Source organism: Cardiocondyla obscurior, linkage group LG18, assembly GCF_019399895.1.
Source record: "Cardiocondyla obscurior isolate alpha-2009 linkage group LG18, Cobs3.1, whole genome shotgun sequence".
In the NCBI taxonomy this organism is placed as follows: Eukaryota; Metazoa; Arthropoda; class Insecta; order Hymenoptera; family Formicidae; genus Cardiocondyla; species Cardiocondyla obscurior.
This window is the reverse complement of record NC_091881.1, coordinates 3499659-3524080: the sequence shown is the minus strand read 5'-3', so window position 1 is coordinate 3524080 and position 24422 is coordinate 3499659. Positions and strand designations below refer to the sequence as shown.

Sequence of the window (24422 nt, the reverse complement as noted above, 5' to 3'; positions counted from 1 at the left end):
ATTAATTATAAAAAATTATTTAACAAGATTGATAATCCGCAAATATCCACGTATTGTATTTTTTTCTGTACGAGGAACGAGAATTTAATATAATTTTAATGAATTTGAGAGAAATCGTCGGAAAATAGTATTTCCTTTTTTATATTTACTTATCTACAGGCTTATTCATTTCCTCTCATCATTTTATAGATATAATAAATTAATTTTTAATTTATAACTTATTCGATTTTGATATTTTTATACCGGGTTTTAAAAATAAATCTTATGAATCGCGTTTTATTTATTATGACGTCATGATTTACGATGAGAACGCAACGTAATGAGGACACCGAAAATGAGACTTCTCTGCCTTTCTTTTTTTCCCCTTGTCGATCGTTATCGTAACGGGAGAGAGATCATTATTACCTTTATTATTGCGACAATAAATTTCCAAAGTTTCGCGACTGGAGGATGTCCGGCAAAAAAAAAAAAAAAAAAGAAAAAAATCGTCATTATTACCGTTTATTCGCGGCACGTGTTCCCATCGCGAGACGGGAACAAGGAGAAAGAGAGTGATAACGATCGATACCAGAAACGAAGCGATGAAATTACTCACGGAATCGGATCTTGGGCGTCAGCGTGATGGCACGCGTGAATTACACACACATACTCCCGCGTGCACACAAGCGCAGCTTTGCCGCCGTGGCTTCCCGATAGAGAGGATGCCACCGTTGGTTGCCGTTATCGATCTTCCTCGGAGAAAGCGCATATCGGGACATTTTTAGTGCGCAAATCCCTGACGTGTGCAGGTCATCGACAGGCGCTTAGATAAGATTTCGATTCGATCTGCGACAGGTTTATCTCGCGGCGGAAGCGCCTTGACGTATCGCGTCAATCCGAGCAAAGCAACGCACTTAAGTTGCGCCGTGTGCAATAGTGCATCGTCATTTTCTGCACTCTCTCTTTTTCCTTTTTTTCCCCCCTTTCCCCTTCTCTCTCTTTCGCTTCTCTGCTCTTTCTCCCTTGTCGAAGAAAGGTCGCTGCCGCTGCGACGCCGGATAGCCCGTCATTTGCAGCGTGTGTCACGTAATTCGCGCGTCGCCGGAAGCGATCGCCAATACGCGATTTGGCCGCACACGACTAAGTTCCAGTTTCCCTAACTTGGCTGCTTTCATCCGACTCGAAATTGAAAATCAACGAGCGATACCTCGTACTAGGCGCGATCCGTTGCCAATGGAATTCGCTGTGTCCGTACAGAGCTAAATCAAATCGCGTCCGACTCTCGGTCTAATAAAATAGCTACAGTTTTGAAATATTAAATAATAAATGCAATGAAACAGTTTAAATTTACGATAAAAAAAAATAAAATTAAAAAATATTTAAAAAACTGAACGAGTCTGCCGGAAGAATTATTTGCGTAAGGTTCTGTACGTCTGCGATCAGCAGCCGGTGCAATCGCGATCGGCGCGTGCGGCTATACGCGATATTAAATTGCATCCCATTCCCTCGATATATGCGAAACATGTAATATAGCTTCAACAGAATGCGTAACATTAACATGGAAATATATATTAAATCGCAAATCATACAATTAATACGATTATACTTGCGATAATGTTCAAAGTTCTCTACATTTATTTCAAAAATTTGCACATTATATATTATTGCACTGTATCATGTATCTGGCGCACTTCGGTTAGTCTAATAATGCGATTTTATTCTTTTTTAACTACGATATTCTATTCTCCAACAAATAGAATATCGTTACGAGATACAGTGGCAAATCAATTACGTCGCTGATAGCTCGGGCTTTACCTACTAAATTTTAATGGTATTGTCATTTGTACTTTGAGTTAATTACGAGAAATGTTACTCACTGTACGACGTAGAATATTTCCCGGCGAACAAATTGCTTGGAAAATTTAATATTTGTTACGACTAACGCGCAGTTTAACGTTAAAAACTCGCGGCGAAGCGTTCGAGAAATCAGAAATCAGAACGCTGAAGGGAAGAGCCTTATTTTCTGTCACGGTCTTCACATTTCTTCACGCTTTCGTATAAGCCTGCATGTGGGGGAAATACGAGAAGCTCGAGGTTTTTTTTTTTTTTGCCAACGTAGAATCGAAAAGCGAAAGGTCTTTGGCCCCCCGAGCGTTTAGGTTTTTAGAAAAGTGAGAGGGCTCCAGGACAACCTTGAGGATAGACATGTCGAGGGAATTGGCCCCTTCGAAGGGGCCGAGTACGTGCCTTCTGTTGTAAGAAGGTACTGCAAAGATCAACAATGATAGGGGCATGAGAAAAAAAAGGAGGAGTGACGTAGAAGGGATTTTTTCGATAGCTAGAGAAACAGATGCCCGCTAACAAATAGAATTTTTTTTATTACCATTTTAAAGCCGACAACTTCTAAGTCGAGTAGCTGCTTTTTAAATAATTATTATAGCATGTACGAGTCGTTTTTTTTCTTTTTTCTTTTTTTTTTTGTGGGTAAAGTATACTTTTAATTCTCCCTTAATACACACAGAATAGAATTATAATTATTTCACGGCACTTTAAAAGCGGGAAGTAGATAAGGAATGAAAATAGGCGGACCTCGAGTGCCCAAAGATATTAATTTTCGAAGCGAGTGTTTCGGACGCTTCTCTTCCCGGCAAACAATTCTCTTGCCGAGATACAATTATTTTTTATTACTTTTGCGTGCCGTATTATTTACCTCCGCCCCTCGAAGGGGGTTAAAGCGGGAACAAAAGTCCGCGGGCACCCAAAAGCCATGTCGAATTACCGAACAACGTTTACTGCTAATAGTCGTCGTGCAGCGGAACGGGCACGGGGAAAGAGAGATATCTGAGATGGAAATCTTGTTAGGAACTTGAAACGGAGGGGCAAACGTCCGGAGGATATCCAGGGGATAACGACTCGCCTGGCGTATGTGTGGGTGGAAGGAGAGAAGGAGAAACCGAGGATGATAGAGAAAGGAAGAAAAGGAGAGAAAGATAGAGAGAGAAATGGAGAGAAGCGCGAAGAGAAGAAGAGGAGAGAAGTCGTGGGAGAGAGGGAGAATAAGCAGCTACATAAAGACAGGAGCTGGCGCGTGCCAGGTGCTTCGTTGCACACAATGCATCTCTGTTTGACCGAGAAGGAGAGAGAGGAAGAAGAGACCGGGGGAAGTCTCCGGAAGTCGAAACGCGGCCTGGCGGGTGTACAGGCGGCTCTTATTAAAGAGGAAGAAAGGAGCGCGTCCGCAGAATGCGCGATCCTTCTCGTTCGTGCCCGACTGGCAAATGGTCGTGCACTTTAATGCGATGCGATGCGATCCGATGCGACGACGACGACGACCGGTGGTGCGTTGCGATGCACGCGCGGTGCACCTTCTTTTTGTAATACGTGCCGCCGCGTCGTGTCGATCCCGCCGTCGAATTTAATTGACGAAATTCTTCAGATACTTTCACGACGGAAGGAGACTGTTCTTGACGCTTTCTACAGCTGCTCAGTTGTAGACGGATAGGTTACGAAGTTCACGTCGGGGTTAGAAATGGGAAGCGAGACCCCGCGCGGTTTTCTACATATTTATATCAAATAATTTCTTTGGACATTCTTTTTTTTTTTTTTTTTCTGGATTATTTAAAACGCTCGTGAGACAAGCTTCGGAGATATATCCGGCAATTCTTCGCCAAATATGTGCACGATAAATTAACAAATTAAATGAATACGATCGGCCGATGCAATCGCGTTAACTATATTTGAAGATTAACTTTCTCAATTACGCACGCGTGTGACGAGACGAGATAGGAAGTAGGATACAAACAGAAGGAGCAAATTAAACCGCCAGAGTTAAATGTAATCCCGCAAAACATTATTTAGCTCTCAGCTACCATGGTGGGATTAAATCTGGCAGTGTTGCAGGTACTTTATGGAGCGTCACACAAGAGTACGAAACTTGCTCTCGTCTTATTACTTTCCTAACTTCTTCATAATACTATGCGTGACTATCAGTTTCGCTTCTCATTACAAAGATAAATAAAAGAAGAGTAATACAGTGTCCTCGCTGTTGCGAGGAAAAAAACTTTACGCAGATTCTATTAAAAATTAGCTACGGGTAAAATTCCATTGAAAAATATAATTTTTTTTTTCTTTTCTTTACGTTTTATATACACGGGATCTCTTTGACTGCTCGCTGGAATCGAAGTAACCCCGATTTACGGCAGTAGTAAAGGGGCTTAACACCTTGAAAACCTAACCGGGTCGGAAGCCTGGGCGCGGATAGCAGGATCAGCGACAAAATTGAGACGTTTAGGCAGACCATTAAAGGGATGCCTCCGTCCAGCGCCGTCCCATAAATCACCGTCCTGTTTTTCAGTCGTCGGGTGAAAAGCGAGGCGCACTACCCCCGAAAGGCTCCGTGGACGTGTGTATGTACGTGTGCACGGCCGCCGGGCAGGTTCGTGAGAGCGACAAAGGAAGTACGCGCGAGAATGCAAAGGAGTGCGAGAAAAAGGAAAGAGGCGTCGAGGGGGGGACGAGGGCGGAGGGAGATGCAGCGGGCCTAAAGTCGCGTGCCGATGTGCCTCTGAATAACTATCGAACCCTCGTGCTTTGCCCCTGTGGTATACTCGCCCCTGACGGCCAATCCATAAATACCTTAATGGGTCTAAACTGTCGCTTTTACCCTCTACCGCAGGGGCTTTGCCAAATGCCGAATGCACTGTCTACGGGATCTTTATCTTCCCACCGTTTTCTCTTCCTTTTTGACACTTTGCTTGTGTCTTGCTCGTTCTTTTCAATTTTACGCTCCTTCTTTCCCGCTTTTCTTTTTTCTACTTTTATTTTTCTATCACGTCCAACTGTAAGTTCGACGCCTCCCCCTCCCCCTCCTCCTCCTCTTTTTTTTCTGTGAATATATTGCCGCCGGAAAACGATGTATTTAGAATGCACACTTTGAAATCGTTTTCCATTCATTCGGCGTTTCGGGAACAGTTTGCAAATGCGGTACCTTCGCTAAAGCTCACGGATTTCCAGGTGAAAAGGGTAGTCAGGTGAGGCGATGAATACTCCGCTTTTCGTCGTTGGAGGCGAAAAATTTCAAACGCTATTCACTGGTAGATTAAAAACTTTAGTTCTCAGAAAGGTTATACTATGTGGCGTCGGTAATCTATACAAAGCCAAGTATCAGTCGATTACTAATCTTCCATGAAATATGTTTAAATAATATGCGCGATGCGTGCTACAAGAATGATTACTTGTACCGTCTTATGTCACAAAAAATTAAAAAATGTCTTTGCGCCGTCTTCTTTGTTTTACTTTCTTCCTTTTAATATTAACAGAATTTTTAATTAAATCAATGTTAAGCGAAAAAGTGGAGAACATAATGCCGTCTTTTTTTTTTTTTTTTTTGCGCTATTGTTTTTAATTAAACTCGAGCATGTTGTCATGTATTATCAGGAAGATCCCCCCAGCATCTCTATTTATAAACGTTCTCTTTGATACTTTTATGAGCGCCAGATAAGATCTTGAAAAAGTCGAGCATGATGATTAGAAGGCAACCTCTTTTCGTTTTGCGAGTCTCAAAATTTCTTACGCAAACCTTCATCTCTAAATAGATGCGCTCTTGTTGATCGTTCTCTCTTCCTCCCTTTCTCTCTATCTCGCTTACAATTTTCTTTTTTTTTTTATTTCTCCCTAATTTATTCTTTCTCTTTCTTAAATAAAATTCTGAAAGTACATGAAAACCTTTTCCCTTTTTATCCGGAACAATAACTGGTACACGCAGTTATATATGTTACACAATTATTAAGCTTAATTGTAAAGATTCTCACGCCGATTTCGTCAACGGTCGACAGAGCGAGGCAAACGTAACGTAGTAAAATCAAACAATGCTTATCCGTGCGCTCCTACGTTTAATCTCGTAAGATTAAGGGTTCGAAGCTGCGTCTGCTTTTGCGGAGAAGTTTCTCAAGGGACGGCGGAAAGGGATGGACGCTCGACGCGGATAATCGACACCGTCGGCTTCCACCGGCCGGATCGACTGGATCTCGCGCGAACGGTAGAACGCACCAAGCCGGGAGTAATTTAACGCGGTCCGACGAATGGCCATTGATTTGCGAGGCATCAAACTTCGCGAAAGTTAGCCCGCGCCAGTATCGAGGGCGGCCACGCTTTTGTACCCCGTCCCAGTTCGGTTTGTTCTTAGACTGCAGTTACCGGATTCGATTTAACTTCTCCCTTCGGTACGAGCGACACAACGGCAAAGGGAGAAAAGAAGAGGGCCGAGAGATTCGGGCGAGAGACCAAGCGGAGAAAAGGGATGCCGGGTAGCAATTTGCCAATATCAAAAGTGTTTATCGATAATCTGTTGCTCAGTAGTCGCTGCTAGTTACCGATCGTTCCCTATCTCTGTCGGAATTTTCTATTTCCTTCTCTTATTCACGCTCTCACTTCCATTTCTTTACGCCCGGTGGAAAGTAGCGGTAAATTGTATGCGGTGAAAGTTTTTAACCAATTTTACGTACAACTCGTACCTAAGAATAATTCGAATCGATATTACACGCTCGAACTTTTTTTTTAATGATACATATAATTATGTTGTGTAATTTATCAATTAAAGAAAATTAATTATTTTTCAATAACGTGTACGTTATAGATTTAATTTAAGATTTAAATTATTACAAAAATTTTTTTTTTTTATATTTTATGAGATATTTATAGTAAAAAAAAAAAAACCGTCGTTATATGTACCTGTATATTTAAGATAAAATCTGCCACCACAATAAAACTTCATCTTTTTATCTTTTCGCGATACACCGAGTGATGGATTTATAGCTTGTGCTTTTTCCACCTTTTACGTCCGCATATGTAATGTAATTCTATCCTCATCCTTGTATTTTATTCGCTAGCAAAGACAACGAGATAATTGCGTTCGACATCGAATTTTTATTCGATTACACGTAACCGAGCACGTAGTAAAATATTTGATTGCCAACGCGGTTAGTCCTTCACCGATAATTATGACGTCGTTATCAATACGATTACACGATTTTATCGGCTCTTTTATCAGCTCTTGTAATAATGTTCGTATACCGTGCGAATACTTCCATGTTTTCTAGACAGTCGCCGACTACAATCGCTCGCATTGCAATTGTAAAATTTTACTTTTCTTTCATCGCTTGTTATCAAATAATTTTTTTCTTCCTTCTGCTTGTTTTTATCGTATCTTAGCGCCATGCAATACGCGAAATTTTTACAATAGCTCGATCGTACGCTTATTCGGCACATACGGATCTCGTTTCTGATCGCACGACAATGTATTCATGCAAATTATAAGTTGACGCTTTTAATTTCTCGCGACGATCAATTGATTCTCGAACGTAGCCCGATCTTCTGCGGTGAATCACGCTGTCGCATATTACGTTCGTATCACGTATACGTCTAGCCGTGACTTTCTGGAAATTTCTGAACGATTCACGACGGATGTTACCGGAGATTGAGAGCGAACTGAGGTTGGTAGCAGTTCCGAGTGCGTCTCAATTAATGACGAGAACTAAAAGCTCCACTAAACGAGAGTTTCATCCTGCCGCATGGACTTTCTAATCAAGACTGGTAGAACTAATTGTTGCAGTTTTCGATCTAATCTTTAGTAGCTCTGTAATTTATTAAAAACCAAAAAAAAACTACAGCAATCTGGAATCTCGCGATAACAGGAATTGACAAAAATTCTTTTAATTTAAATTTAATTTTAATTTAATTTCAATATTTTTAATATGAAATATTATTTTAGGAATGTTATTTAAACAGTAATGCTTTTTGTTCTCTTCGTTTTAAAATAAAGCTTAAAAAAATGTAAGACATTTAAAAATCTCTTAGTAGGGTAACTAGACGTGCTTACTAAAGAAGCACCTAACGATCTTTCCTTTCTGAAAACTTTCGCTTTCAAGTTGCTTTTACTTTACTTATTTTTTTTTTATTTAAGAATTCGTGTTTTAAAATAAAAAGAAAGAGTTGTTTGAAATAATGCCTTCATTTGCAGTTTGAACGATCGGGAGATATATCGTTTCGTAAATAAAAAAAAAAATAAAAAAATAAAAAAAACGTTAAAGCTCGTCTTTCACTACTCGCGTTTCCGAGGAATTCTCCCTTTCTCAATGGAGACACTTATGGGGATCCGAACATGCATCATACCATTTTTATTCGTGTTTCACCCGCGAGGAGAATCTCGAGAGAGGAGAAAGGTATATTTTACGTATCCCCCATGCATCCCACCGATACTTTTAGAACAAGTCAACGGAAAACGCGCTCTTCCTTGTCCGCCTTACGTGTTTCACGAAATGTCCTCGAGTAGAATCGAATCTCTGTGTCGGGACACGTTCGCTCGATGTGTCATTCGTTCGCTGTTGCTGTTAGTAAAAGAGTCTCCCTCCGTTACAGTCGCATTTTCACGTCGTAAGCGAAGGTATATTTCTAAGGGAGCACAGTATCGCTGATCATTTTACACAGAGAGTGTTTTGGAGAGTGGCGCAGTTGCTTTTGATTCTATTGGATTCCCTGGGAATTCGATCAGTCCTGCATCTTCGCTACAAAATTGCAGACAACATGCATTCTCTCTCTCTTTCTATATATATATTTTTTTACATTTTTTTCTTTTTGTATCCGCGACAGAATCATTTTGACGATTTTGGTACTCGCAGTATAGGCTCGAAATGTGAACACATTAACTACATGTGTTGTCCGATGAAACTTTGAATTGCTGTTTCCCTGTTTGACCACAATGCTCCTAATTTATTGTTTAAGTTGCAATATCAAGCAGCTGTCCTCTAACCGAGTCGCCATTATATCAGTTTTTGTTAAAACTAATGCACAATTATTTGATACATTTAATATATATTTAATTCTGGGGTTACTATAAAATTTCGAGAAGGAATAATTTGTACAGTAACATAAATTTATGTGACAATTGTTATAAGCTGCTACGTAAAGTCCGCTTTCGCCGCAAAGGGTTGCTCGTAGTACATAGACAGATGGTTGGGCGTATTCGTGAAACGAGCAACTGGCTTTATTCCGACAAAATTCACGCCCTTCCTCGCTACTTCACAGGAACTTACCCGATTAAGGAAATCTCTATTGGGCTATTGATTGTAAATGTGCAACTGGTATTTACGATAAAGATCTACTTTGCGGATTATCCGCAGAATGTGCGTCTCGAATTCTCACCTCAAAAACTCGCTCTGCTTATCTTCGCCTATACTTTTTATTTTTTTTTTTTATTTCACGTACTGAAAAGGTACCGTTTTGCAAACTGTCGATCTCGAATAAAGAGAATAATCGAAACAAGTGTAAAATATATTCTTTAATTAATAAATAATTAAAGATCCCGTCTCTGCTCGTTGTTTCTTTAAACGTAATTTTTTTTTTAATTCTGAAAATCAAAGAGAAAGAGAGAGAAAGAGTTGCCTACTCGAAAATCGCATATGTATATCTTTTACGATGCGAGCGGAGTATACATATTGATGAGAAAATATCGTTAGACCGGCGTTTAATGCGCTCTTTCAACATCGATCGGAATTGAAAAGCTTCGCGGTAGAAATGCAATGTGGTCGTGACAATAGCACAAAAGCCCCACGCTGCAGCGGACGTAGTGATTACAGAAGGTCGCACGCGGGACAATGGGCCATCCCGAAGTCGATGCGTCGTCAAATCCAATCGGCAGAATGATCGCGTGTATTCGCGTATAGTTGGCCGCTCTTGGGCCACATCCGCGAGTAATTCGATATTCGGCAAAGCGTCGCCGATCGACCGTAAGCTCTGGGCTCGCGTCGCGCCTTGTCGATCGGCTCGCTTAACGATCGCGGGATGCTTCGCGCTTCGCTGGAGACAAAACCGAATTTCGATTACGAATTTGACTCTCACGGCGGATATATCGAGCGCACTTTAAACTCTTTTTGTGCGTGCGCAAAAAAAAAAAAAAAAAAATGTTTCTGTTTGCAATAACCGGCCCCGCCACACGCGTTGGCTCGAAATCGCGGAAGAATCGCACGAGGTATCGCCCTGGACCGCAAAGTGAAACCCAAACATGATTCGACGTCATTTTCGATTGACATTCTCGAATATTTATTAGGCAGAGACGGATCGATATCACGATGTCGCGTAACATTTACGCAATGAAATATTGTTATTATGCGTAATATTGTATATTGAATAAAAACGTGCATTAATGTACAAAAATATTTTACGCGAGGCATTGTTAAGTATAAATTGCACCGCGCGGTGACATTATTATTCGAAGGGAACAACAATTCGGTTGAACGACAAATATAATGCAATATATTTGTTATGCGACAACATAATGGTAGATGCGTCGAAACATATTTTAAAGGGTTCTTTTTTTATTATCTTCTAAATGCCATTTTTTAAATATAATATGCTGAAATAAAACAAACACATTGTAAATTTACAGCCACGTACTAACGAACACGGAATTTATAGATTGATTTGAATATTTACTGGATAAATTGTCCATCTCAAACGTAGAGCGAACGAAATTCATATTAATACATATATCGAGGCACAAAAAGAGTGATGTACTTTTATTATATTTCAGAACAATTGCGGAATTGCTGGAAACAATTCGTAACTATAACGCGAAGCTAGCATCGAGTTTGAAAGAGAGGGAAAGGGGAAGGAAAAAGGTATTAATCTTGTCAGAGAAAGTACAAGAAATTGACATGATAAAAGACAAATATCGAGAACGCGAAGCTAAATCCACTCGATCGAAATCACGCTCGTCCATTTGTTATCCTATGCCATTTGACATGCATCAATAATGTACTGCTGTATCGCGTATTGCATCTGTCATTAGTCGAAAAGGTATTACAGTGACCTTTTAACAGAATTCTCCAGTACTATATCATCCGACCGGGGAGGGGTTGAAATGGTTCGACTATCCCGAGCATCTCGTGCAAACAGCTATAGATCGCAACGGCAGTAGTCGCGGCGTTATCCGCAAACACACGTGAGAAAAAAAACCGAACGCGGACTCCTCCACCCACGAAATTATTTCGCTGCTATTGTGTTATCCGCGGAAACGAGCTTTCGCCAAGGCGTCTTAATCGTACCGCATAAAATTACACCGCGTTCCCGCATACCTGCGGCCGCGCGGAATACAATTACGTCGTTCTCCCGGTTAAACTGGAGCAACTTAAGGACGTTTCAATTAAAACGTTCACCGAGTCAGGAATTTAATGTCCGTGTAAGAGACAGGGGGTTTCGAAAAATCTGCCGGAGAGTAGAAAAAAAAAAGGAGGAAAAAAAAATGAAAGGTCAGAGAGCGGTATTTTCGACGTAAAAAGTGTGCGTCTCGTTCACTCGCGATTCAAGTAATCGCGCGTTTTATAACTCGCGGGATAACGTCGCGCGGGCTGGACAAGCTTGAGTACGATGGGTTTTGGAGCGCGCGGCGCCAGCTCGGAAGTGCGGGAAAGTGCGAAAGAACTGGAGCGCCGCGGCGTTAATTACAGCGCACGGCGCGCTTAAGTGTCGTCGTTTAGCTCGAGATTAATCTGTCACGCGGCGAGCGTGAAAAACTATCCGTTTAAAGAGGGCGAGTCTCACGAAGGATCGTTTGATTGGCAGTGCGCGGGACAGAACGACGGAAAAGAAAAAAGCGGAGAGGTACGGCGCGAGGGAGACGGTGCTAGAGCTTCTTTCGGTGAGTAGCGCCTTTTCACGTCCTTCTCGCGCCTCCTCGCACTTATAAAGCCTCTTCGCAGCGCGGCGTATATTCGATTCGGAAGTGGCGCAAAGGAGAGGGAGCGAAAGACGAGAGGACAGGAAAGCGGAGGAAGACTTTATTTTCGGTAGTCCGATGACGTTCGCCAACTCGTGCGCGAGCGAAGAGAGCCACGGCGTCCCGATGCAGACGGCGAAGATGAAGACGACGACGTAAAGGAAGAAGAGGGAGCGGAATCCGAGAAGAGGACGGGGAGGAGGAAGAGGGCATCTCCGAACACAATTTAAAAGATGACGAACAGCCGTACACACAGGCGTGGAGGTACGACCGAATGCGAGAGATAAAGAAGCGCCGTCTTTCTCTTTCTCTCTCTTTCTCTCTCGCGGGGGAAAGGAAGACGGGACGGGAGACGACAGCGAGAAAGAGAGTGAAAGAGAGATACCGCGCGAACGATAGAAAAAGAGAGAAAGAGAGAAAGAGAGATGTGAGGGAGAGACGAGGTAACTCGCAAGAGGAAGACAAACGTAGGCATTGAGAGAGATGGAAAGAGCGAGAGACGGACCGAGAGGATCACGCGTGCGGTTCCTTCGGTTGTTAGGTCGTTGTTATACAGGTTCTTAAAGGTCCCGTCGTCGCTCCGCGTATCGCCACCGCGTCCCCGCGCCTCCGCGCGTTGCAACGGTGCGCGCGCAAGCCTCGACCGGCGTCCGCCAGGCGCCGCTGGCGCTGTGGCCGGCCTCGGCTTGCGCGAGCGGGCCGCTCAGTCTAATTTGAACCGTCGCGCGCGCCCGACGCGGGGCCACCGACGATCCTCTTTCCCTTCCGCCGGGGCCTCTCGCGACACGCGTGACACGCGAGGCGCGCTCTCGTGTGTTGTATGCCGCGTGCGGCGCACACGCGACCCGATCACCCGCCGTCGACCGATCCTCCACGGCGATCGAGACCGTCACCGCGCGCGAGGAAACGAACGGTCGCGCCCGCGCGCGCGAACGGACAGGGCGACAGAACGAAGGAGAAAAGGGAAAGAATCAGGGGAGAAAGAGAGAGAGAGAAAAGAAAAAGTTGCGGAAACGGTAAGCGCGGCGAAGGTGCGATAACGCGCGCGAGTGGCAGCGCGCTCCCGATTGTTACGTACGTTTTTTACGCTACCTCGCCGGCCCTCCCCGGCGCGACGCCTCCGTTGTCACGCGGATATCGGCGAGGGTGGTCCGTTTCGAAAAGTCGTCCGCGCGTAAGAAAGTGCCGGGCTGAGGGAGCGTGGTGTGCGAGCGAGCGTGCGGATGGCCGCGCACGGTCGAGAGAAGAGCGGTCGTCCCGTGGGTATATTTAAATAGTGTCTCGGCTGATCAGAGAGGAAGCCGACACTTTCTTCACCGTCGTCGTCGTCTTCCTCCTCGTCTTCGTCCGCGTCCTCGTGTTCCTCTTCTCGTCCCCATTACAGTCTCTTTTAGTTTTATTTTCACGACCGCGTCTCGCTCTCTCTCTCTCTCCCTTTTCTTCTCTCCTTTTCTCTCTCTCTTTCTCACTTTTTTTTTTTCCGTTTCAAAATCCACCGCGGCATTGAATCTCGGACAGACGCGCGAGAAAATCGACGAGACAGTCGCGGAATTCCGCACGACTCGATGTTGCTGACGGGACCGACGTGTTCGACATTCGCGGGTGTTCCCTGCTGCGAGGTCGATCAGTGCCGTCCGCCTGCGAACGCGCGTCAACACGTGGACTAGAGAGGACCGCTCGTCACTTCGGACGGTTCGGCGACTGTGAAGAATCAAGAGCTCGTCCCGGGAGTGTGAAAAAAAGGAAAAAAAAAAAAAAGACGAAGAAGAAGAAGAAAACGAAAAGAACTGGAGCAAGTTGCGGTAAACAATCGAAGCGGCCGCGGTTCGAGTCGGACCAGGATGATCGTTCCGATCGCGGATCATAATGATCACGACCTATGAGAGATCGATGCTGGTTGTCGCGTCCGCGATCGTCGCAGCCGCCGGACGGGATCATCTGCGATAATAAGTTTTTCCGAGCAAGACAAGAGAGACGCGCCGACCGGGAGAGAAAAGCGGCCGCACGCTGCGGCACGCCACGGCTGCACCCGCCGAATTTGAGGATGCGGAGAATAGTGTCGCGTAGGATGAAGAGGAATATGGAAGAAACCCCGACGTTCCGCTACCGGTGGTACAACACCTCGTGAGGCGCCCGAAGTCCGGAAGAGAAAGGCGGACAAGCAGCGCTGATTTGGTCACTTGGCGAGCGGCACGAGACCGTGAATCAGGTCACCACAGGTGACTTAATCGCGCGGGGGGCAGCAACGAAGAAGAAAATTAGGAAACGGGACTCGATTAACGCGGCATTCGCAAGAGCACTTGCGTCCGGAGCACGAGGGGGCACGCTCCCCGAGCACGAGGAGGAGGAGGAGGGGGGGCGTAAAAAAGCGCGTGCCTCTGTGCGATTCGGGGTGACCGAGGTGTCGACCTCACCCCCGATCACACCGCTAACCAGGTTGGATAATGTGGGCGCCTCTGCTTTTGGCCGGGTTCTTAAGCGGCTGGTGGGGCGCACTGGCGCTCGCTGCAGCACCCCCCGCCAATCGGGACACCCTCGGGGAAACGTCCGGCGCGACGGCAAGCATCACCGAGGCGAGGCACTATCGTCCGCCGTCGAGAAGCGTGGCCGAGGAAATCTTAACGCGCCCGTTGCACGAGATTCGTCCCGCCCGCCGCGATCTTGACGCGGTTCCGCTGGTCGATTTGAGCACGCCGAGTCTCGCAGAGAACTCCTTCGGAGATGGGGAACGAACGTCGGAAAACGGCATGCGAGAGATCTCGTATTACTTCACGACACGTACGACGACGTCGGCTGCAGTGGATGATGACGTCGGAGCACAGCGGCGGATCGTGCCAAGTTCGGAGGACGCGACGGACCTCGCTAAGGGCACCGTCTCTGTCGCGGGAACGCGCGTACGCCTCGCCTTTCACCCGGAGATTAACGAGTCCGGTCTGACTCGCGCGCCCCGTCACTCGTCGACGCAAGCACCCTTCGCGTACGCGCCGGCGATGGCATCGACACCGGCGGAGTCGTCGATGCAGCGGCCACGGATCGCCCGGTCAACGAAGCAGAGACCAAAGAGCCGTACCAGAGCGGACTCGCCGCGGGAGCAACGACGCCGCTGCAGGAACAAGGACCGGAGCTGCCGCGGTCAGAATTGGTGTCCCGATGCCGACGTGGGTAATCGAGCCTACCTGGCGCCCACCGTGTTCGAGGGCAAGGCTCGCAGCATGTCCTCGCGAAGGAAGCCCGGCTTGAACTACGCGGTGACGTTCGAGGTGAAACAGGTATACAAGAGCCAGCCGGGCTTTCAGCCGCTGCAGAAGAACGACAGCGTGCGGCTGCATTTCCGCGACAAATTGGTGCCCGGCAAGTCGACCGTGTGCAACGGCCACGAGGGCAACAAGCAGCAGCAGCAGCAGCGCGATAATCCGAGTGGTGTGGTGCGAGCCAATATTAAAAGGGGCAAAGTGTATCTAGTGTTTGTGAATCGCGTGGGACCCAGAAACTTCACGATCCTCGGCGAGCCGGTGATCCGAAACAAGAAGAACGAACAAGCCGTCCAAGCTGTCGTTCGACCGGATTACGGTGAGTCTCAAAAGTTATGCCATATTTATGTATCTCTGATTAGTCGGACGAACGAAAACGGTGCTGGCTAAAAATGATCGAAAGCTCGTAGAAAAAGGAAACATAAAAAAAAAAAAAAAAAGTACCATTTCCCTTAGCACTGCCGCTGTTAATAACGTGAATAAAAAACTTTTTAAAATATTTATGACAAAATGAATATAAAACAGAAATGTTTCGTACGCTTTCTTCGAATGACTGAATATTGTTTAGAAGGAAGAATATTTCTTTGAACTTTTTTTTCTTTTTTTTTTATTGCGACACTTGTTGCATTTTTTTATATCTTTTCAATTTAAGTTTTTTTTATTACAACATTAATTTACCTCAACTATTCTTTTAGTTCAAAAGTTACGATCTAATTTTAGTAGTTCTTTCACAAAAGGAAACTGCTATTATGCATATTACTATTTTTGCAAAATTGTTTTTTAATGGAAATTTCTATTAAATACGAAAAAAGTATTTTAGACGTAACGCGCGTTAATTAAAACCTATAAAATACTTAGAATTATTATCACTTATAATTCAGCATTTTAAATATTACGGCTTTACATTCATAAAGTGATAATTTGAAGTTCCCTCCGCTAAAGAAAGGTAAACGCAATAATATAAAATTGCTTTAAATAAGTTTGTTATACGCGCTCGCGAACATATATTGACGAAACTCCATATTATACTTGTCTAATTAATTCCACCTCGTACGACATCGTACGATTCTTATTAAAAGGTTTCCTATTTCTCTTCAATGTAAGGACTTAAACGCTGATGCACTTTAAATTAAAATAATTTATACATAATCGAATCGAACGAATGGTCTTTAAACTCGGTCGCGATTTCGCTTAAAATCATAATTAGTTTTCAAGTGAGCAAGGAGTGAATTATTAGCTCGACTTTCGGCGGCAGATATCGATCTGTAAAATGTGCCAATAAATCGGCTGCATATTTGAGCATGTGAAAGAATTTAACGTCCCTAAGGGCATTTCGGGCTCGAATAAACAGGGGCACACCGCGTGATATCACTTGTTCCCGATAATTATTCGTCGCAGAGCGACCGCTACGATCGATTTGCGATGACTCGAGGGTACGATCGAGCACGATACCACTCTGCCGGGATAGTTTTTTAGTTGAAGTGCGTCGCCGATGTAGAATTCGCGATCAATTTCGGGATATTGCACGGCAATATTGTTAATATGGAGAGGGATGCCCCAACAAGCACGTGTACATATTTCGCTTTTGCAGACAGCCCGGCAATATGGCATCTAACTTATGTAAACGCCCGTGAATATTTTAATTCACGTGTGATATAGCACGGATGCATAGGCACACTTCACCTTTAAATTCAGTGCTGACTTTATTAATTTATAGGAAACATGTTTTAACCATTAATTAAAGTACGGGCCCCTTCAGAAAAAAAAAGAAAGAAGACAAAAAAAATTATGAAAATTTAGCATAAATTTATTTTCGAACATCATTTTCATTAAATTAAAATTAATTTATGACCTTTGCGGTATTGCTGTTAACACACTGTAATGTTATCTAACATTTTGCTTCGTCGTCTGATATTGACGTTTCAAATTAATTCTTATTCGAGTTTATCGAACATTGCACCTGACGCGGTTGAAATATTAAAGTCATGGAATTTATATTACATGTTTAATTATCTATAATCGAGGAGCTTTGACGAGTTGACGTTTGAATTATGCAGCGTTCAATAATCTCACCGCGAGATAGCTTTTCAAAATTCACGATTAATCGCGGTAAAGTCATAGGCGCTGCCGCGAAGACGAGCTTCGCGAGGGTCAGTGACGAAGGGTCCGCTCTTAAATTCCGCAATGTGCACGCTTTCCCTTGCGCTTCCGCGATTTTCAGGGACAGCGTAATGATACCGCGGATATCGTGTTTGAGCATTCAAATTATCTCGTTGCGAGTACGACCGCTTACGAAGGAGAGAGGAGGCGCTCTTCGGCAGCGCGATCTCGTCGGGACGCCGTGCGTCGCGCTTATATTTAACTCGCCACGTAAGTCGCGAATCCGCGCGTCGTTTCGCCGCGCCGAATCTCGTGGCTACGTATCCGCAGCGTCTAGTGTTTCCTCCGTTATGCACGCATCGCGATCGACGATTAACGATAGACCCGCTCTCGCCCGCTTGATCGTCGCGGTTACGTCGCGTCCGTTGCGTCGGGGGGCTTAACGAGCGGTGAATTTTTGAAGGTGGTCCAATTTGCCGCCGGCGTCGGTTCAATGTGCTTCCACCTCTCCACGCGAGATCTCCCGACGTCGCGGAGACTATCGGGGCTCCCACCTCGTGCTCGTTGGCCGCACGAATCGCCCCGCCGGATGACTCCAACCGCTTGACTCGCATGACGACCTTCCGCGGTCGATTTATCGTGCCGAACGTGACGAATGATGGAACAGGGTCATATTCCCCCTCCTCCTCCCCCGAGAAACAGGGCTCGTGAGATTTTTTTGTAAACGACATCGGGAAGTCCGGTATGAAATTTCGTCGTACGTGTGTATCTCGGCTCGGTTTACGTTCTTTTGATGTTAATTATTTTATCGCGTCTCTTAACTGAAGATAACTTTTAGCAGCTGGGAAATTAAAAATAGGTATCTGTTTAAATTATGTAAAATGTCTCAATTATAATACTTGGGACCTGAAATTAGATAAAGTTCTCAAGCCGGAGCGAGCGTTTGTTGCATGTCGACGTTGAAGGATCAAGATGAAAAATAGATTATGTAACTTGCAAAAAAAAAAAAAAATTATCTTTCACATTGAATGCAGGAAACTTCCACGGCTCGCTCGCAGCGGTAGAAATCGCTCGGCGAGGCACGAGTAAGGAACGATCCGATTTGATTACCTTAAACGCTCGGCGCGGAAAAGTAGAAAGCCGCCGGCGGTGACGACAAATTCCGTGCGGGCATCGGAGGATGACGGGGTCGGTGTCGCAGGCTTGCAAATTTTCTTATCTTGAACTTCGTGTCGCGGCGGTACGTAAGCGGTAATCGCGAGCGCGCGAGCGCGCGCCTCGGCTCCACCTGTCCTTAACAGTTAACAAGCGGCGCGTAATCGCGACGACGACAGACAGGTTGGAACGGGCGACCGGCCGCACGCGCTCGATCTCTAACGTTAACGGAATAAGAGGCATTAACGATACGCGATAGTTAGCGGTCACTTCGCGTCTACATTTGCTATCCCGTGTACAAGAAATCCCAAGACATTTGCGCTTGACCTGTCCGACCTATTTCAGTTGGTTTTTTCAATAAAAATTTTTTTTAAATAATTTTATGAACAAAAAAGCGAAGTGTTAAGAGCTGATAGAGAAAGAGAAAGAGAGAGAGATCTAGCAAATAATTATATTCTTTCGGAAGTCTTTGATTATTATAATTATGCAAGATGAAAGTCATTAACTAACAATTTGTGCGCTAATTAAATAATTGCGTAATACCGGAGCGCATAATAATGCATGGTTAAATTGCTAACGTTATTCGTGCCAATTCTCGATGATTTATACGGGATATTCATATTCGCATCATTTCGTCTAATCTTTGATTTACATGCGGCTGTTTAACTTTTGCTGAAAATATTGAAATTTATTGGAAATATGTTTTTTAAAATAAAACCAAAGGGCCGCGCTCTCTGATAATATCGCAGAATGTAGAGATAAAAAAAAGGGGGAGAGAGCCCTAAAAGTGTTCGGTACTATTTTAGTTTAATTTAAGTGAAAATTATTGCACGCTGCCGTTGTTATAAATAATGTCGGTAATTAATATAAAAAAATAACAGCTTGATTTGATTATATTACGATTTACTTCGATGCAAGTTAACTTATATTTATGAACAGGTCGGTGTGATCGACCTGAATTCGCAATGCGGATGCGACGCAGATGGTTTTACAATCACTGTAACAAACGTTACTACGTTCGCATTTCACGTCTCGCGCCGGCCGGCGTAAAGTGATATCGCAACGGACGAAAATAAATTTTACAATTGCGAATTATATATAGAATATCGATAGGCAAATAATACATATAGTTTGATAAGAAATCGATTGGCGCGGGAGGGGAAGGGGGCTCGGGCGACAAACGAAACTTTATTTCGCTCAGCCGGCGCAAAACCTCAAAAATTCTGCGAACGTTGAAATGGAATTTAAAACTATCTCTCAAAGCCATTTTTCCCTGAAATTTTCAGTTAAGCTCGCAATTGCGACCGTAATGTCGTGAATTAATTTTCAGGCTTTATTTGTCGGGCGCGCACGGCAAAACGGCAAAGGGAAAAAGGGACTAACGTATCCAAGAACTACAAGATTAGAATAAACGTCGATATCTAAATAAGATTCTTCGGGCGCTGCGACGCGTACGACAGTCGGGGACAGTTTTGTGATACCCAGCGACGTATCGATTTTCACAAACGCCATTTTAATCAGTCCGCCGTAGTTACCGTCGGAACAACGCCTCGGGCCGATCGCTTATCTAAGTTTCGGCGAAGATAAGCGAATTCCGGCGAGAAAACGAGCACGGGGCCCTTTGACGTGCACGGAAACTACCGGGCTGGTATTATCCGTCGTGTCGTTAACGTTTCCATCGTTCGTCTTCGCCCGTCCTTCTCCGTCCCGTCTCTCCCGCAGGAGTTCATAACTGTTGCGCTCGTTTGCTTAGCGCCTACCTGCTCTACCGCGCGTGTATTACATCCATCTCGACGGCGGATCGAAAGTTTTCGCGACTTATCCCATTATCGTTCGCCGAAGATCGTGACGGGATACAAGAGAGGACTGTGAAAAGCAGGTCTGGGCTCGCGTGTTCATAGAGGATCGCTCTCGTCCGAGGGTCCCCGCGTCTTTCCTAAACTCCGATGAGAGAAGCAGCCTCCGAATTATTATTTATCGCGGAAAGTTAATATAATGATAATGAGAAGAAGAAAGTTGTAGGTATAGATTTCCCCACGTAAATGCACAAGTTATGTTCGATCAAGGGCCACACGAGAGTTCCGGCCCCGCATAGCGCTTGTGTACTTTACCGTATACTTCGTTAAGTAGATTTATCACGTGCAAGTGCGGCGGAGGGTAATCGGATCTTCGACGGCTTCCACCCAATCTTAATAAACTCGTCGAATTGTCGTGATGAAATAATTAGTCCGGCTCTATTTTTGTATTTTTTTTGTTTTTTTTTTGGTTTTTTTTTTCGGAATATATGCCCTCGTTGGCGAACGGCACCTCGTAATTGTGCAACGCGCTAATTAGCCGGTGCGCTAATTACGAGTGAGCCCTGGTGAAGCGATAGACCGTGTTGACGCGACGAGATTTTTTTCAAGAAAGAACTAATTAGTAACACGTTCATTAGTATCGATCGGTACGTATCGCAGCGCGATTCCGAAATTTTGGAGTAGTTAATTACTTAGAAGTTACGGACGTTGCGCAGCAGGGCATACATTAATTCGAATCTTTACGTATATTCCACATATTAAATTATTAAAAGTAATTCCGGCGCGAATGTTTTAAGTGATAGTGATGTCGTCATTCAATCAGTGAACGATCACGGAGTAAGAGAAAAAGAGAGAGAGAGAGAAAAAAAAAAGAAACTCGTATGGCGTCGCGAGCCACGCAAAACATAAAATATAATATGTCCTATTGATGTTCGGTGACAGTTCATTGATCCTGATCTGTAAGAGCCGGGTCCTCGAGTGCCTTCTCCAGTTGGCGGTGATTAAGCCGGGGGAGAAGGAAGAAGGCTGGAGACGTCAATTATAAGGCCTTAATTGGAAACTCGTTCTTACATTCTGTTAGTTTATTTACCTGAGCGGTGTAAAACGAACCCGGGAGGACATAAAGCGAATCGAAGGAGAGCATCGAGAACACCGCGATACCCCGGTACCTCGTTCTCCTCATCGCTCTATTCCAGCTTTTTGATTGTTCCTTTATCGTTATTCTCGCCCGCTCACATCGCTGCACAAAGAGCCCGATCTTCTTCGGCAATTGTACGAGCATTCTTTTTTTTTCTCTCTTTTTCTCTTTTCATATTTTATAAAAATTTTTTCAACCCTGAATAATTGTATCACGTGTGTTAACTGCGAGTAATATACTTGCACGTGAATGCAATCTTGATTCGCTGTCTCACCTTATCCATCACAATAATATATGAGGTTGCGATAAGGCATTCTTATGAGTACAAATGAGTCGTAAGAAACCTCGCATGATCGCCAGTAATAGTCATTTTCTCTTTTTCATAGAATCTCGCCGTTCGAACAACTTTTTTAAGCGCTCGAACGGACTCGCGATCGATCCCGAATTAATTACCGCCGAGTAAACATGTCTGGTGGTCAGTGTTATACAATTTATATTATATCAAAAGTATTCTGAGAAATTGTGTACCTTTGTGCCTGCTTATCCGCGTATATCGCTGCTCTCGCTGTTTGTAGGAATTCTTTACGTTTCCTTTTTTTTTTTTCTTTTTTTTATTCTTTTTAATTTTTTTAATGACCGTGAAAGCGCTTCCTACCATTTTGCCGACTAACTACAAAATACAAAATCTCCATAAGGGATTCCGAGTTAAGCAGAAGCGTACGTAAATGAATTAACATGTGCATTATGTTGCGAGTTAAACATACTAGGACGTAAACTTGGTTTCGTCGAGCTCAACGGCGCAATTTTGTTAATGCACCGCCGCAGTGCGTCTGAAGGTGCACTTGATATGCGCTACATGTGCTTCTCGAAACGTAACTGATCAATTATTATAGAGTCTTGCGCAAACGTTATTTTACGATCTACAAAGGCACTTGTATATTATCCGGTAAATGTAACCTGGTCGTACAGTGATACCTTTCTTAAACAAGCTGGAGGAATGCTTATAAAGCTAAAAAAAAAAATTTTTCTATAACGACGGTAAATTTATTGTTTCATTTTTGCAGACGTAACTATCGGACAGATCAAATATTACGTGTATAAATGTCGCGTGCGTTCGCAGTTCTTAGCGACTCCGTTTTTCATAGCTTTGGAAGCGTTACGAAAGCTAGTTGGCGCACAAACCGAGCGATCCTTCAGAACTGTCGCCTTTGCGTGTCCCCGTAATGCGTAAAATGAAACGCGCGTGGCGACCAGGCAATCAGGTTGATATTCCCAGTTTCCGGAAACAAATTACCGGCTACTACGTGTACGTCATTTCCTACATTCTTCGTGACCGGTCTTCGTGCTTTCGACCGGCTCGCGTCTACCAGTCGCGTCGTCCAGCAAACGCTGTTAGTTCGTGGAACGCCAATCGACCAATTTGAATTAAACTCGGCACGAATTTTGTCCCGTGGTCACCATAACGAGAACTCATCGTACAAAATTTTACTAGATAAGCCGCCGTCGGTCGAAACCTCCGAAAAATTTTCAATGAACTTTCGAAGCCGAATTTTTCGAATTTACGAGGACAAATGTTTCCCTTTGCCGTTCGGGAAGTTCCAGAGATCTCTTCACATTCGTCGCGAAATTCGAAGTAAATTCACTGTCAACACCTCTACCACGCGGATCGTTCATAGGTGTTTAAAAGCTGTATTAAAAAATTCCATATGAAATCATCGAAAACAACCGCGAGTCCCTGCGGTTTAATAATTCTCAGTCCGTCACGTATACAATCATCATTCTCGCGTCTTTAATAGGTAGGCTCTGAAAGAAACGAGCGACATTGACATAATTCTGAAATAAAAATTTCCGTCACCGATTATTTCTCGCTGAAGTCCCGGCGCGTTAAGTCATCGTGATTGTTTCGCGTCCCGACTGTTTCCGTAATGGGGCACTTGACACGGCGTATCGCGTACGCGTCGATACGTCGTAAAATCTCGTGGAGAACACGCGTCGCTCTGACCTTAACTACTGGTACACGCCGCCAGACCTCGATCTCGCTTGACGCGCGGAGTCGGCGCGCGGGTCGCGCAGATTCCACGGTCCCGGCGGCGAATTACTATCGATATTAATTGATGCCAATTATCGTCGCGTTCGACACGCGGCCGTATGTGGGACTCGGAGCTCGGTCTGCGCCGCGCGGTGCAACGGTGCACCGCGACGCAACGACACAACGGTGCTTCGAGTAAATAGCTGAGGAAATCTCGATAATGGCGTATCGCCGTCGTCATCGTCGCCGTCATCGTAACACTTTCGAACGATCCGAAAAGAAGTCGCGTCTCAACTCGAACGAGGTGCCTTCGCAAATCGAGCGCCGTCGTTTATCCGACGCCGAAGCCCGCCGAAGCGCCTTTTTCCCTGTGTACCCGATAGTTTAAACAACTCCCTAAGCGTCATCTGATTGATTTTTAACAGCGCGTACTTTTCATCTCGTTAATCGAATCTCCGATTATTACACCTGTAGTTAGAGGCACGTGAATTTTACGGGAACGAGTAAAGGGGAATGTAACGGCGAAAACGCGCATACGATTCTGAACGTTAACGGAAATAGTATGGCTCGGAAGCCAAACGAACGTCAGATTGGGTCGCATCGTGCGAGCCGGTCAGCGGGATGAGGTATACACTCGGCTGTGCCATTCCGGGTCCGCGGGTAAGGAGGGAGGAAAATCGGCACCGTACGTATCCAGAGCACGTACGGCCCTGTGTTCATACCCAGAGAATGTGCGAGAGAGAAAGAAAGGAGGGAACCCACAGGTACACGCTCTATATACTCTCTCTGGACGCTCGCACGCAGTCCGGCACGCATACGTCGGTGGGCCCGCAGGTGAAGGCGCGCGAGGTGGGACGACCGGACACCGTCGCGTTTCCCTCTCTCTGGTGGGGGACCACACGTGTGGAGTGTGTATACACCGTCCCGGCGTGCGGGGAGACCCGGGTAGACTGCTGGGCGGTCGCCGATTCAACGCCGAGCATAAACACGGCCGAGAGATCTACCGAAGATCGTTCGAACCGTTCCAGAGCAGCGCGGGATCGATGAGCGATCCGGTGCGCGTGAGCGCGCGGTATCTTATCGCGCATCGATAGCGGAAGTAGCGAGAAAAATTGCCATTGTTGCGAAATTTTTATTTAGTAAAGCGCAAGAATTTTATAATTGAAAAAAAAAAGAAGATAGATATAGGTATACATTAATTTTT

General features: G+C 44.8%; 1 protein-coding gene across 3 annotated transcripts in view; it reads left to right on the top strand.

Moving 5' to 3' along the window:
- The first annotated feature begins 11165 nt into the window (after window positions 1–11165).
- Vn (membrane-bound neuregulin protein vein) overlaps window positions 11166–24422 on the top strand; it is a 277589-nt gene continuing 264332 nt past the window's right edge. Inside the window, exons 1-3 of one of the 3 annotated variants that reach the window (XM_070668868.1) lie at window positions 11166–11671; window positions 11733–12013; window positions 13268–15319. In XM_070668868.1, the coding sequence (XP_070524969.1) occupies window positions 14194–15319 (1126 nt within the window). In that variant the 5' untranslated portion in view covers window positions 11166–11671; window positions 11733–12013; window positions 13268–14193. Of the gene's footprint in view, window positions 12766–13267; window positions 15320–24422 lie in introns of all 3 variants that reach the window. The other 2 variants (XR_011546866.1, XM_070668867.1) reach the window with 2 other exon arrangements.